Below are 14,893 nucleotides of genomic sequence, written 5' to 3'. Positions count from 1 at the left end.
ATAATAAAGCTGCTCATTGCAATGTAAACTAAGATCAAAACATGAACTAATGTAATAATGTGAATCGCTGTATAATAATGTATATATATTAAGGAATATCATGGATTTTTGTAATTTTTCACAATTCTTACTCTCAAAATCAATATAAATATATTTTCCTTTAAAAAAAAAACTGGCTTCCCCATTGTCACAAGATCACAAAGGCTGATCACAACCCAGGACACTGCAACCATCATAAATATTAATCAGTTGTCAAGCATCCAAATGTAAATCGGATGATCATGGGGATGCTGCAGTGGTCATAAATGTGAAAAATAGCCATAAAAAGTCACTTTTTTCCATGTTGTCTGTGAGTAAAATATTTTCCAACAAAAAGAGGAGCACAGACAAACCACAGACAATAAATTTTACTTTGAGATTCAGGGGTTTATTTTCATGAGCAATTGAGAACCTGAGGAAAAACCATCATTCAAAATACAACTTCCATCAACAACTCGTTGCAATGAGGTCCACTGTCATAGCTAAATCCAGCAAGGATTAGAGAGAGGCCCAGATTTTGGACCTGTCCTCCGCTTTTATACTCCTTTTCCTATGGTCCTCAGCAAATTCATACTTTTCCTTGTTCTTTCATTCAGACCATAAACTCAGCACCCAGACTGCATATACTTGCATGTATATGTGAAAACCTCCTATTCTCTGTTACTTTCAGTTCCCTATTTCTCACAGTTTCAATGTTCTAATTCCAAATATATCTTACATACTTTGCAAAATCACATTTCACAGCAACAGCTCAGCAGGATTACAAATACTTCACTGCAATCTTTCTGTCTAAAACGTTGGTTCGTGTAACTTTTTAGGGCCTGCTTTTTCCACTTGGGTCTTATTGATTCTAATAGATCAATAGGGTATATTTTCGTTTCCCACACTTCGTAACTTTAAATGGTCACTAAACGGGCTGTTGTAAGTCAACGACTATCTGTATGTTGCAAGAGAGAAGCATTGGCAGGAACAACCAATATATATATATATATATATATATATATATATATATATATATATATATATATATATATGTCACATGTTTTTTGTTGAATTATAGTGTTCCCTCGATTTTCGCGGGTTCAAATTTCGCGAACAGTCTATACCATGGTTTTTCAAAAATATTAATTAAAAAATACTTCACGTTTTTTCCCCTATACCCCAGTTTTTCCCGCCCAATAACGTCATATGTCATCACTAAACTTTCATCCACCTTTAATAAATATTTTTTTTAAATAAACTTTAATAAATAAACATGGTGAGTAATAATCTAAATGGTTGCTAAGGGAATGGGAAATTGTAATTTAGGGATAAAGTGTTAAGGGAAGGCTTGTGATACTGTTCATAGCCAAAAATACTGTATTTACCTCCGCATCTCTACTTCGCGGAAATTCGACTTTCGCTGGCGGTCTCGGAACGCATCCCCCGTGAAAATTGAGGGAACACTGTATTATTATTATTGTAAGCTTTTGGTCTCATGCAGGTGGGGTTATGTGCAAAATACATTGCTCAAAAAAATAAAGGGAACACTTAAAAAACAGAATGTAGCTTCAAGTAAATCAAACTTCAGTGAAATCAATTTCACATGCTGTTGTGCAAATGGAGTAGTTGTGCAAATGAAATATTCAATGAGAATATTTCATTCATTCAGATCTAGGATGTGTTATTTGAGTGTTCCCTTTATTTCTTTGAGCAGTATATAATTGTATTCCATGTTCACCTTTGGTTAATTTGTCTTGAGGTTTTCCTCTTTCCTTTCCTTTGGATGGAACGAAACTCCTGAATTTTTAGTTACAGAACTATGAGCAAAAAAAAAACAAAAACCAACCCATTATGTAGTTTCTAAACGGTGTGTGTTCTCCTCCACCTAATTGACATGAACTAAATGGAAGCACTACAGGCAGTTTGAACAAAGAATGCCTGCTTTTTAAAAATGAGTTTGCCAGCACTATTGAATTTGCAAGGAGCCGAGTCAGCATCTTAAGCCATTTCAGTCTGTTGCAGAATGACATTTTATTTAGCAATGTGGAACTTGTTAAACGGTTCCCTTGAGCTTTAAAAGCATCTTTCCACGTTTGCAGGACCTGCGGGAAGTATGGCTTAATTATCCGCTACACCCTCTGCAAGTAAGTGTCCCCCTTTTTCACTAACGAATTTCAGAAGAGTTTAAGGATGCCTTTTATTGGTCTTTGGCTGTGTTGACATCTTTAAGCATTTCACATGCACACATGGCCTTTGTGAATTTTTGCAGCTAATAAGTGTCAAGCGCTTGGGCTTAAAGGCAGGCAAGGATTTTAGAGGAGACAGGCAGGCAGGCAGTAATTGGGCAAGTAGATGTCAGTCACAGGGCAGCCATGTGGAAGGCCACCAACTTGGTGGCACTGGGGAGAGAATAAGCTGGTAACTTTGCTCACCGTGAGACTTTCTCCGGATGAAAAAATGCAACAAATCTCAAAGCCTCAAGGAGGCAGGGCACCTTGGTGGCCTTTTCATGTCACCTGATTCCTTTGGGGCTCAGGAAGACTGTCAGCATCTCAGCTGGAACTTTCTTCGGCTAAAACAGGAACAGATAGAAAGCAGCTCAATGCAGAAGGTTCTTTTCTGAGCTAACAACCTGTCCTCATGAAGGAATTTATTCCATCATCTTCTCCTGGGTAGGTTGATTCTTCCTTGATCTCCAAGGCAGACAAGAAAAAAAAAAGATGTCTTCTATGTCTAAATGTCTAAAATACAGAATTAAAGATAGAGTAAGAACATTTCTTTCCAAAGCTCTTAGAACTTTTGGGGAATGTTCTTTAATGGACTCCACTCTGATGGCCAATCATATGCAATTTTGGTATCCCTGGGCAGAAAGTTACAAGATATAAATGGAGTGTGTTATTTACAGTTATAGTATGAACACTTAAGGGTGTCCCCCCCCCTCCCGAAGTAGAATAAGCCAAAATAGATGTTAAAAGTAAGAAAAACTAAAAGAAAAGAATGGATTTTTGTCTATCAATCTTTGTCATGATTGCTGCTACATCTTTATTTCTATGATTTGCATGTAAAAAACCAAAAAGTACCGTAAACAGAATGTTTGTAAATGTGTTATAAAGATGGGTAAGTCCTGTCATTTATTGGAGCATTGCATTGTTTATCTCTAATACTTTTGTAAAATCACACCACTGGCTGAAACATCCCCCACATTCTAGTTTTCATCTTAGAAAAGCTAATTTTAACAAAAGTGGAACAAGGCCCTATTTTAAAAAAATGCAATTAAGTTCCTGCAATATCCCCAAGTTTGAGCATCCTATTTTCACATTTTCAGCAAGCATTCTTGCTAGCTTCCAGCTAAAATAATTTAATGGGAAAATATTAGAAATATTAGATTAAAGAAAACGGGCAGAGGATTCTGCAGTGAAATAAAACCTTTTGAAATATGTTTTTGTAGGGAAAGAATTGAGAGATATATTGATTAAATTTATATCTTTAAAATAATTCATCATGCAGGTAATCCCTGGGCCTCTGTAAAAAAAAAATAGAATGTATAGATAACATAGTTAACAACATCGCTGAAAGAAAAATAAAATCAGTTGGGAGCGGTAATAAAACTTGGCAATAGTTTAAAAGGTGCAGTATTTATAAGGATGAGAGAATGGGGCCTCTGCAATTATCAATAAAATTGCAGACTTGGAATACATGAGGATCCTGAAATCTTTTTTGAGAACTCTAGGAATTATTAAGTTGATACGTAGGTTACTGAATCTTCCAATATTCGAAGCTAGATTAAAATCACCTACACACTGAGCTTGACTCTGGTTGACTTCACAGTCACTGCTGTGTAGTTCTCATGGCAACATCATAACAGCAACTGGTTGTTGCTTTGTTCCAGGAACCTTTTTTCATCTTCCCTGAGATTTGACGTGTGTGTTTGTGTGTCATATCCAACTACTAACTGAGGATGGGATTTTTATTAGTGTTTTAATCCACTGCCTGGTTGATAACCAAAATAAAGAGAATTTAGTGATTTTAGCTGAGAATTAAGGGTGGGAATGGGAACAAAACAGATACGTTATATTTCTATACTCCTCATCAGCTGAACAAAATTGAACTGACTTACCCTCCAATGGCCACAAATTAGTTTGAATATTGGAAAGGGACATTTTTGAGGGGCATTAAAAGTAAGGATTGAATGGTTTGCATAAGAGAGGCCTCCTTATTTCCATCTTTAAAATCTGTTTTCAAACTACCAAAAAAAAAAAAAAAGCTAGAAAATATTGGGGTTTCTCCCCCCCCCCCCCAGGTGACTTCACTACCTTCTCTCCTGCAGCCTTCCAGGAACTTGGAAAGCTGAGCTGTCCATTACTTATAAAAGCTGAAGTCCAATAAATATGGAATGAATAAGACGGGGGGAAATAGTTGTAGGAAACCTTTAGTAAAGCATGGTAAAATTAAACAAGCTTGCTGCATAGGAGGAAAAAACTCCGGTGATACTGAACCTTGATTGATTTTTGTGATGGCAATAGCATTCTTTAGAGTTTGCATTAAAAAGAGCTTCATGCTCAGTTCATGCATGGTATGTTGACTTTTTTATTAATCAAATTTAGGTTTGCCATCCATTTCACTGAAGGTGACTCTGGTTAGTGCATAACAATAGATAAAATACATAATAATGAATACAAGTGCAAAAGTTGTAATAATAAAGATCCTAAATCTCCAAAATTCCTGGAGGCATCTGTAATATGGCAAATGATTTAGCTTTACTAGATAAGTGGTCAAAGCAATGGAAACTGCAGTTTAATGTTTCCAAATGTAAAATAATGCACTTGGGGAAAAGGAATCCTCAATCTGGGTATTGTATTGGCAGTTCTGTGTTAGCAAAACCTTCAGAAGAGAAGGATTTAGGGGTAGTGATTTCTGACAGTCTCAAAATGGGTGAACAGTGCAGTCAGGCGGTAGGGAAAGCAAGTAGAACACTTGGCTGCATAGCTAGAGGTATAACCAGCAGGAAGAGGGAGATTGTGATCCCGCTGTATAGAGCGCTGGTGAGACCACATTTGGAATACTATGTTCAGTTCTGGAGACCTCACCTACAAAAAGATATTGATAAAATTGAATAGGTCCAAAGACGGGCTACAAAAATGGTGGAAGGTCATAAGCATAAAACTTATCAGGAAAGACTTAATGGACTCAATCTGTATAGTCTGCAGGACAGAAGAGAAAGAGGGGACATGATCAAAATATTTAAATATGTTAAATAAGGTTCAGGAGGGAAGTGTTTTTAATAGGAAAGTGAATACAAGAACAACAGGGCACAATCTGAGGTTAATTGGGGGAAAGATCGGAAGCAACATGAGAAAATATTATTTTACTGAAAGAGTAGTAAAATACTGACATACTGAAAGAGCTTGGAACAAACTTCCAGCAGACGTGGTTGGTAAATCCACAGTAACTGAATCTAAACATGCTTGGGATAAACATAGATCCATCCTAAGATAAAATACAGGAAATAGTATAAGGGCAGACTAGATGGACCATGAGGTCTTTTTCTGCGGTCAATCTTCTATATTTCTATGTTTCTATGAGAATTTAAAAATGGCCCCCTCAACAATGGATCCATCTAGTCAAGTCCCAGTTCTGTCAAAGCCCCAATAACCAGATCTTGACAGCCTTCCAGAATATCAAAAGGGATGGAACTAACCTAATTTCAGGAGGAAGGATGTTCCTTTAGGCAGGGGCTACAGCAGAGAAGACGTGTCCTGAAATCCACCAAATAGAAATCTTTGGCTGATGGTGTATTATGAGGATAGCATTGCAAGCTATCGGAGTGTCTTCTGTGTGTTGATTACGACTCATATTGCCAAAGTGAAATATAAAGTACCTAATCAAGCTTCTTCCCTTGCTTTCTGAATTCAGCTCTTAAGTTTCTCCTCTAAAACTAATTTGTTGTCCTCATTGTTTAATATTGATTTACAGCTGCAAGAATCTAACACTGACAGACAGCTGATTGAGACGTCGCCTGTCCTCCAGAAATTGACTGAGTTTGAGGATGCTATTGGAGTAATTTTTACTCACGTTCGCCTCTTGGCGAGGGCTTTCACTTTGAGAACAGTTGGATTTAACCATCTGACACTGTGAGATTTCTCTCTCTCTCTCTCTCCCAAACAGATGCCTTGCTTTTTCTTTCTGCAGGAAGGCTGAGTGGCTATTGTTCTCCAGGAAGAGAGAACAGATCTACAACTGTTTCCCCAGTTCCGATTTTTTAAAACCTCTGGCCTTAGAAGTCCCACCAAAGCATCTATGCCAGATTTGTCAACTTATTGTTTCCAGATTAGTTGAGATTTTAATCACAAAAACATTGAAGGGCAAGAAACAACTTTCTGGCTTATTGACATGCTTAACTACCCAAAGTTTGCTTCCGACCCTGACATAGGTTGAATCGCCTCTTCTGTTTTTAGCTAGCTACAATTTGTCATTTCATTTGAATTAAACAAAGATCAAATCACCTGATTTATGCAGAAGAACCATAGCTGAAGGTATCCAGAATTTTGATTTTATTACTTATGCAAAACCATAGTCAAACAAAAAAAATTTTCACAGAGACATTTGATATTATCCCCTCATTTCCTACAGTTCATGTTTTTATAAAGTGATTCATAGCTAAATTTATAGTGCTTTCCCCCTTATTATTGCTGACAACCTAAAAGCATTATTTTGTCTTACCCGGCAGTATTGGGATTTGCAGCAACCTGAAAAATGATATTTTATGCTCAGTGGCATCACAGAAATGTAGCAATTACATGGATAATCATAACATTTACTTGGTGACATTAAATAAATTTTGTCACTTGCCTCCCATTTGTTCTCCCACGAATTCCCATACTTAGTGAACACAAGTACACTGCATTGTCTTAAAATGTATGACACAATCACCAGTGTATTGTTCTGCCTTTTTAAAAATATCCAGCTCTCTAAAGCAAGGTAGTGTCATTCCCTTCTCTGTATAATCTCTTCCTTCCTTTAATCTCATACTTCAGGGGCCATAATCAAAGGATGGAGTTTTTGGGTGATTCGATAATGCAGTTGGTGGCCACCGAGTACTTATTCATACATTTCCCTGATCATCACGAAGGCCACTTGACGGTAAGAGTGTCATCCATTATTCTTGGCAGGAGTAAAACTAGGATAGTCTGGTTACGGGAGGAAATTGAGAAAAAAAGAAGAACTTTGTGAAAGCAGCAAGTGAATTATTCTGAGCTTAACTGAATATCCACAACCTCACCCCTCTACTTGCTCTTAATAAGGTTCTGTTAATTTGAAAATGTGAATCCTGCCACAATCAAGGAAATGTGATTTATGGAGCCTGGGAGTGATGTTATCTCTTCTTTAAAACAAATCAATAGCGTTAATAACTGTGGTGATTAAGCTATTCCTCTAAAAACTGGAGGTAATTCTAGTTCATTTGCAGGACAGAGAAAGCAATTGAAATCAACAGAGGCCATTAATACAGGATGCTGTTCTTGCTTCTTGAGGGCTAATAGTTCAAGCAGCAACTTTATGAAGTTCACTTTTTCTAGCCTCATCCCAGCTTTCTTCCTGATTATTAAGCTAAACTGTAGGCAAACAATCTTATATCTTAGAGGATGTATATAACCATCGTGGCTGAAGAGCCATAAGGAGCTTTGACGGTACTGGTAAAATTGCTGATTGGTTTTCTGCTGCTGTTCATGGCAGGAAATCAGACATTCCAGAAACCAGCAATCTCCAGTATATTTCAAGAAGCAAAAGGAGTAAAAGAGGCAAATGATGAATGGCTATATGTGAAAAAAAATACAGTATATATGTGAATTAATGTGCATGCAGCTAGGAATATGTAGTTTGCTTGAGTGTAAAAATGATACTTTCCATTGCACTCGGATGGGGATGCACAATTTTTAGGGAGTCAAGAATTTTAAGGAACTACAGAGACACATGTCTTAGATGAAGAATAGAAGAAATCAGAGAAGGGATGTGTCCAAGGTGCATTTTTTTTGCTTCCTCGTGTTTTATTATTCTCTCTCATGCTCTGTCTTAGATATTATCCTGCCTTAAGATCCTTCATTTTTATTTCATCATTTGCCCAAAGCAGGCAGAAAGGGGTTACAAAACAATTTGTGGGCATGCTGGTTGTGTCTTCATCAGAATTTGACCCTCCAGATACTTAGATTTCCTCTTTTATTGGCTGCAGCAGTGCTAATGGCAAAAATATTGTGAGGTTACGGATATTCTTACTTAACAATGGTAATTGGGACTGGAAACTTTATTGCTAATCAGCACTGTCCCTAAGCACAACATGATGTGACCGTGCCAACTATTTATTTTATTTTATTTTTTATTTATTTATTTGTCAAACAATTATAGGGTGATAATTTGTACATATAAAACATTAGATAAGTAATGATAAAAAGTAGACAATAGGAAAGGGACGGTAGGCACAATGGTGCGCTTATACACACCCCACTAATAACAGCAGTGCCAGCACTTCCAGTTGCCTTTGGTAAATTCTGCACTATCACGAGAACATCACATAACCATAGCTGGTGAGGCCTCCAGGTTTCCCCTTTGATTTTGTCGGTGAGAAGCTGGCAGGAAAAGTTGCAAATTTTGATCACATAACCGAAGACATAGCAACAATTGGAAAAGCAGGCCAGGCACAGTATCAAGTGTCCAAATCACACCTACAGAACTGAGAGGATGTTGCAAAAGCCAGAACTTGAGGACCGCTCATGACTCCGATTCATTCAATTCCGTTGTAACTTTGAATAGACATGGAACAAGTGACTGTTCTTTTTCTATTGTTAAGTAAGGACTAGCTGTAATCTTAAGCCTTCCAGGATGGGCACCGTGCCTAGCATTGACTGGAGATACTAAGATACAATTGACTGACTTTGCATTACTTAGAAAGTACAACCCTTGGGGAGGGGGGTTGTTTTTCATTAAAAGGGACAAGTGAATCATTTTTAAGAGTTTGGTGATAAGAGTGTAAATAGAAAACAGAATAACAGCGTTGGAAGGAATAGCAATAACATTTAGACTTATATACTGCTTCACAGTGCTTTTACAGCTCCCTCTAAGCAGTTTACAGAATCAGCATATTGCCCCCAGCAATCTGGGTCCTCATCATGGAGAGGGGCGGCATACAAATCTAATAAATAAATAAATAAATAAATTTTACCCACCTCGGAAGGATGGAAGGCTGAGTCAACCTTTGAGCCTGTGGTGAGATTTGAACTCCTGAATTACAGCTAGCAGTGAAGTAGCCTGCAGTGCTTCACTCTAACCACTCTAAAGCGCCACCCCAGCTCTTTATCTTGGAGGTCTCCTAGTCTGATCCCCTGCCTCCTTAGGAGACCCTAAAAACCTAATATCCATTCATCAGCCATCCTCCTTCACAATCACTATCCTTTAAAAAGGTTAAAAAAAAGCAGATGCCCTTATTAGTGCTGTATGATCTTTGAACCTTGAAATTTTAACACCACCTTTTTTGTCTGAAAGTGTAACATCTCCCTATTCCCTTGCTGTTTTGATTCCCTTGAGCTCACTTGCAACCAAATTCTTTTATTCACTATGATTGACGTCATAGTTCCCTCGGATTTGTGAATACTTTACATGTTGCTTCCTTACTAATAGGCTGACATTTCTAAATTGTGTTTTTCATTGAATCTATTGGAAACAGTTTATCGAAGGTTGTTTTTCTGTGTCATGTGCAGTGGTGGAATTTTTTTTAAAAAAAATACTAGTAGTTTTGTGGTTGATGGGCGTGGCAGGGTAAGGATACTGTAAAATCTCCATTCCCACCCTCTCCAGGGGAAGATTACTTCAAAATCCCCATCCCGATTAGCTGGGACTCAGGAGACAGAGAATAGATGGGGGCCGGCATGGTCAGAGGTGGTATTTACCAGTTCTCTGAACTAGTCAAAATTTCCGCTACCGGTTCTCCAGAACTGGTCAGAATTTGCTGAATCCTGGTCATGTGCCTTCCACTTCCCAGTATTACCATTCTTTCAAATACCACCCATATCTTTTAGTCTTCTGCAGAAATTTCAGCTACTCATCTCCTCTTCATAGCCAATGCAAATTTCTACATTTTTGCTTTGATTCATAGCAGAAATAATCCCAAGAACATTATGTGCTTGTTCTTTTGGAAAGTTATTGCAGTTAATTAGCGCATTTGCCTTTTCCCTGTCAACTAATTCTTGAGTCTCATAGATGACTGCATTTCTTTAAGCAACCCCCCTTCCAAAAAAACCCCCTGCTATATTTTTACAATGGACACATGGGGGACCAACTGATTTGTCCAGTATGAGAGGATTATATGTTTTAAAACTATTTCTGCTCAATTAGCCAAAGCCATAATAACACTTACAAAGTCAAATACGGAAATAATCAATCTTCAGCTTGCGAATTTTTGCAACTTTGCTTTAACAGCTAGAAGCGGTATTCTTAGACACTTTCATAATTAGCAAGTCATTAAGTAGCTCTCTTTGTTTCGAATGCAAGTAGCAATAGCATTTAGACTTTTATACTGCTTCACAGTGCTTTACAGCTCTCTCTAAGTAGTTTACAGAGAGTCAGCATATTGCCCCCAACAATCTGGATCCTCATTTTACCGACCTTGGAAGGATGGAAGACTGAGTCATCCTTGAGCCTGGTGAGATTCAATCTGCCAAACTGCTGGCAGCCATTGATCAGAAGAAGTAGCTTGCAGTACTGCACATTAACCACTGCACCACCGAGTTTCGCTTTGATTGACCATGATTTGGCCACTTATTCAGACTCCATGAAGGGCTTCACAATCATAAGAATTCAGTTTCAAATAGCCTTTCCTGCAACTGGGTTGGTTCTATTACCTTGGTTTACAGTCAGGCATAATTTGGAATATGGATGAAAAGATTAATATGATGTGCCCAGGATAATGCCTACAGATACCAACATAACAGCAGAAAACTCCTTATTTGTTTTCAAGCCTTCATTCAAACTATTTTAAAAATAAATTAAATTTTGGACCGAATTACAATCTAAAAAGCGTTGTCACAAGAATCTCCTTCGATTCTACACAGGGGGTGATAGATTTTCTTATATTCCTTTTTAAAGAATGAGAATGGCTGTAGTCCATAGCTTTATGTGAAGATGTGTCCATCACAAGAAAAGATAAACTGGGGCTTCAAAGTGTCTGTTTGAGGAGGACAACTAGAGAGGATGGGAAGGAGCAACCTTACCAGTCCGTCTTTTGGTCAGTTGGTATTATGTGGCTGGTCTCACTGGGTCATCTCTTTTGCAAATGAGCAAACGTCCTTAGTTGTCTGGGTAGCTCTGATACCATCTCAATTTTAAAATGTGACTTTTTCCCTGGAAAAGTTGTTTACTACTGGTCTAAATTGTGGCTAATTTAAAAAGAGCTTGGAGGAACTTCTGTTCACTGAGAACCAAGACAAATAACATTTGATTGCGTGAGTGGGCAATTTTTTTTCAACATTTGCCTTTCTTAATAAACAGAGAACATATACAATGCGGATGGGATGCTTGACATTTAAGATAAATAGAAGTAGTGCACAATCAGCACAAAATCATTCTGCCTTTCTAAGGCCACAAAAGAAAAGGAAACTCCTGTATATTTTGGGAGCACCTGAATCCTACCCAGGTTCATTAAAGGTATGCAGTGAGGTGAACATGGCTGACCTTCCATATTAACCTGAGGAGGTCGAGGAAAGAGGGGATGGGATAAGAGTGTACACCTTATTTCTATTTGTTTTAGATTAGATTAGATTAGATTAGATTTATTGGATTTATATGTCGCCCCTCTCTGCAGACTCGGGGCGGCTCACAACAATGGTAAAAAACAGTACATAGTAACAAATCTAATATTTAAAAATCTAAATTACAGTTTTAGATTAAAAAGTCCAAAAAAGAAACCCCAGTATATAAAACAACAACAACACACAATCGAATCATACACAAAAACTACACGGGCAAGGGGGAGATGTTTCAATTCCCCCATGCCTGACGGCAGAGGTGGGTTTTAAGGAGTTTACGAAAGGCAATGAGGGTGGGGGCAATCCTAATCTCTGGGGGGAGCTGGTTCCAGAGGGTCGGAGCCACCACAGAGAAGGCTCTTCCCCTGGGTCCCGCCAGACATTGTTTAGTCGACGGGACCCGGAGAAGGCCAACTCTGTGGGACCTAACCGGTCGGTGGGATTCGTGCGGCAGAAGGCGGTCTAGCAGATATCCTGGTCCGATGCCATGAAGGGTTTTAAAAATTGCTGGAAGAAAACAGGAGGTGTTTATACCAGACAAACAGTAGCATTTCTTTGTTTTTGTTTAGTCAAGCAAAAGCGTACAACATGTTATGTGTCTAGGCCAGAGATGGGAACCTATGGCTCTTTTTTGACTTGTGTACTTCAACTCTCGTCAGCAGAATTCATGCTGGCTCAGGAATTCTGGGATATGAAGTCTACAAGTCATAAAAGAGCCATAGTTCCACACCTCTGATCTAAACTAAAAATTGGGTATTGCTCCTCAGAATTCCGTGCACATTTACCTGAGTGGAGTCTCTTGCCTTGGCAGTTGTTGAGAAGCTCTTTGGTCAACAACAGAACACAAGCCAAAGTGGCAGAAGAACTGGGCATGCAAGAGTTTGCCATCACTAACGATAAGACCAAACGGCCTGTTGCACTGCGGACGAAAACATTAGCTGATCTTTTGGAATGTAAGTGCTAATGCTGTTAATTCATTTTCCTTCTCTAGTGGTTTGATAGCAAAGCAGGTGGTACAGCAACAATTAAAGGCAAGAACAGATCAGACAACCTCTAAGGCGGTGGCTTAAGGAAAGTTTGTTTATATGATAGATGTGCTAGCACTAGATGCCATCCCGAGGATCTAAAATGTATAGTACTACACATGGGTGGGTTCTAAATCTCGCTGCCAGTTTGTTTCCTCCCGCTCCATGTGGGCGTGACATGTGGGTGTGCATGCACTTTGTGGGTGGGCGCTGTGCATTTGCATTCACAATGTCAAAAAATCCTAAATAAATAAATAAACAAACAAACAAATAAATAAGCAGAACACAGTGCCAGAAACTTGGCTTCTGTGCATGCCCAGAAGAAAATAATAATAATAATAATAATAATGATGATGATGATGATGATGATGATGATGATGATGATGACAGCTCCCATGGACCGGCATTGACCAATTGAGTCCGTAACATCACCAGCGGGTTGCTATCGATTTCGTTGAACTGGTCCAAACCAGGAGGAACCCACCCCTGGTACTACATCTGTATAACCTACATTAGAAAATTAATTGCTTTTCATTGTTGTATCTATTCTTAGATACCCCCAAATGAAGAAATAGGGAAAAAATGACCCCCTTCTTTTATTTGAAACATAATCAATTTATAATTTCCTAAGTAGCATTGTTTCCAAGGCACTGTGATGAAAACCCACATTGTAAATGGAACATTACCTTTTTCTTAATTTTAAAGATGTTTGAGGTGGGTTGTTTTTTTTAAGTTGTTCTTCCTTTGCAAGAAAAGTGGCAATAAATATCAAGCCCAAAAGGTAATCCTGATCCAGAGCATTTTAATATATTTTGTAAGTTGAGCGGGCCCAATGTCTCTTGCCAGATCCTTTTAGTAAATGGAAGTAGTTCACAAACCATCATAATTTATAGCCAAGGCTCTGAGAGAGTGTGCTTTGCTGTGATTTATTTCTAAAAACCTATAGTCTCCTGGCTAAACAATGGGATTTGAAGAGCTGTCTCTTTGTCTAGTTTTTCAGAATTGCTTCTTAATTAATTTGTGTAGATCTTGGCATTTTTCATTGATTCAGTTTTCAATTTTGTTAAAGAAGAAAGGCTATACCGCAATATAAAATGATGATGTGTTTTCTCAGTGACCTTGAATTAACCCAACTGCCTCAAACTCTGTTCTGAAACAGAACCAGGCAGGAAGGTGAAAACTTGGTGGATGGCATGTTAAGATAGAAGAGACTATTGTGAAAAGAGTAGGTAGGTATTGCCTGTTAGTGTATTAGGAACAAAAGTGGAAGAACCTTTGATTGCGATTGGAAATATCATTCTTGACCTGATATTTGACCTGATATGTCAGGGTAGCAACTTGATTGAAAACACATCCTGAGATTAAAAGGATGAGGAAAGCCAATTGGGGAGAAATTTGTTTTATAAGTGTAAAACAACTACAGCTACAAGGGGGGTAAAGTCTAATAAAACAGCAGCAGCTGCAAGAAAAAGTCATAGTCCAATACTGAAACACTGCAAAGTTTAGCAAAATATTTGTTTGCTATTTTTTTCCAGGTCTATTAAATCAGGGGTCTCCAACCTTGGCAACTTTAAGACTTGTGGACTTTAACTTGAAGTCCACAAGTCTTAAAGTTGCCAAAATTGGAGACCCCTGTATTAAACAATAGAGTCTGATTGATCTTCAATGGAACTCACATTTTAAGAGTTTGAATTCCCACTTCTCACCCAAAAAGGAAAATATTCATAACAAAACAGCTTAATCTGGTTTTTCTCAATGAAGTGCCTTCTTAAAACCACTTGGACTATAAATGCCAGAATTAATCAATCAGTTGTAGTTCCAAACCACAGAAAGGTAAACTAGGCTAAAGAGTCGTCTTTGTTAAAATACGTGGACTAAAATACTAACTGAAAACAATTTGATCAGTTTGTAATTTAGATGAGTATTTTTTTCAAACTTGGCACCTTTAAGACGTTCAGATACTACCATACTTCAGATTTGTCAAAAAAAAATTTGGGGGGAGGGACTTATGTAGACCGAATTCACATTTCCATATCTTGTGTTTCTCCCAGCCAACCT

General features: G+C 38.1%; 1 protein-coding gene across 5 annotated transcripts in view; it reads left to right on the top strand.

Annotated features, from left to right (window-relative positions):
• The window catches only part of DROSHA (drosha ribonuclease III), a 133,493-nt gene that overhangs the window by 104,242 nt on the left and 14,358 nt on the right, over positions 1–14,893 (top strand). For 3 of the 5 annotated variants that reach the window (XM_070747122.1, XM_070747120.1, XM_070747119.1), the window contains exons 24-27: positions 2,121–2,165; positions 5,995–6,152; positions 7,056–7,161; positions 12,622–12,763. In XM_070747122.1, coding sequence (XP_070603223.1) covers positions 2,121–2,165; positions 5,995–6,152; positions 7,056–7,161; positions 12,622–12,763 — 451 coding nt within the window. The remainder of the gene's footprint in view (positions 1–2,120; positions 2,166–5,994; positions 6,153–7,055; positions 7,162–12,621; positions 12,764–14,893) is intronic. The other 2 variants (XR_011558676.1, XM_070747121.1) reach the window with 2 other exon arrangements.

The sequence above is a fragment of the Erythrolamprus reginae genome, chromosome 3 (genome assembly GCF_031021105.1).
Source record: "Erythrolamprus reginae isolate rEryReg1 chromosome 3, rEryReg1.hap1, whole genome shotgun sequence".
Taxonomy (NCBI): domain Eukaryota; kingdom Metazoa; phylum Chordata; class Lepidosauria; order Squamata; family Dipsadidae; genus Erythrolamprus; species Erythrolamprus reginae.
The sequence above is the reverse complement of the archived record's forward strand: the minus strand, read 5'-3'. Positions and strand labels throughout refer to the sequence as shown.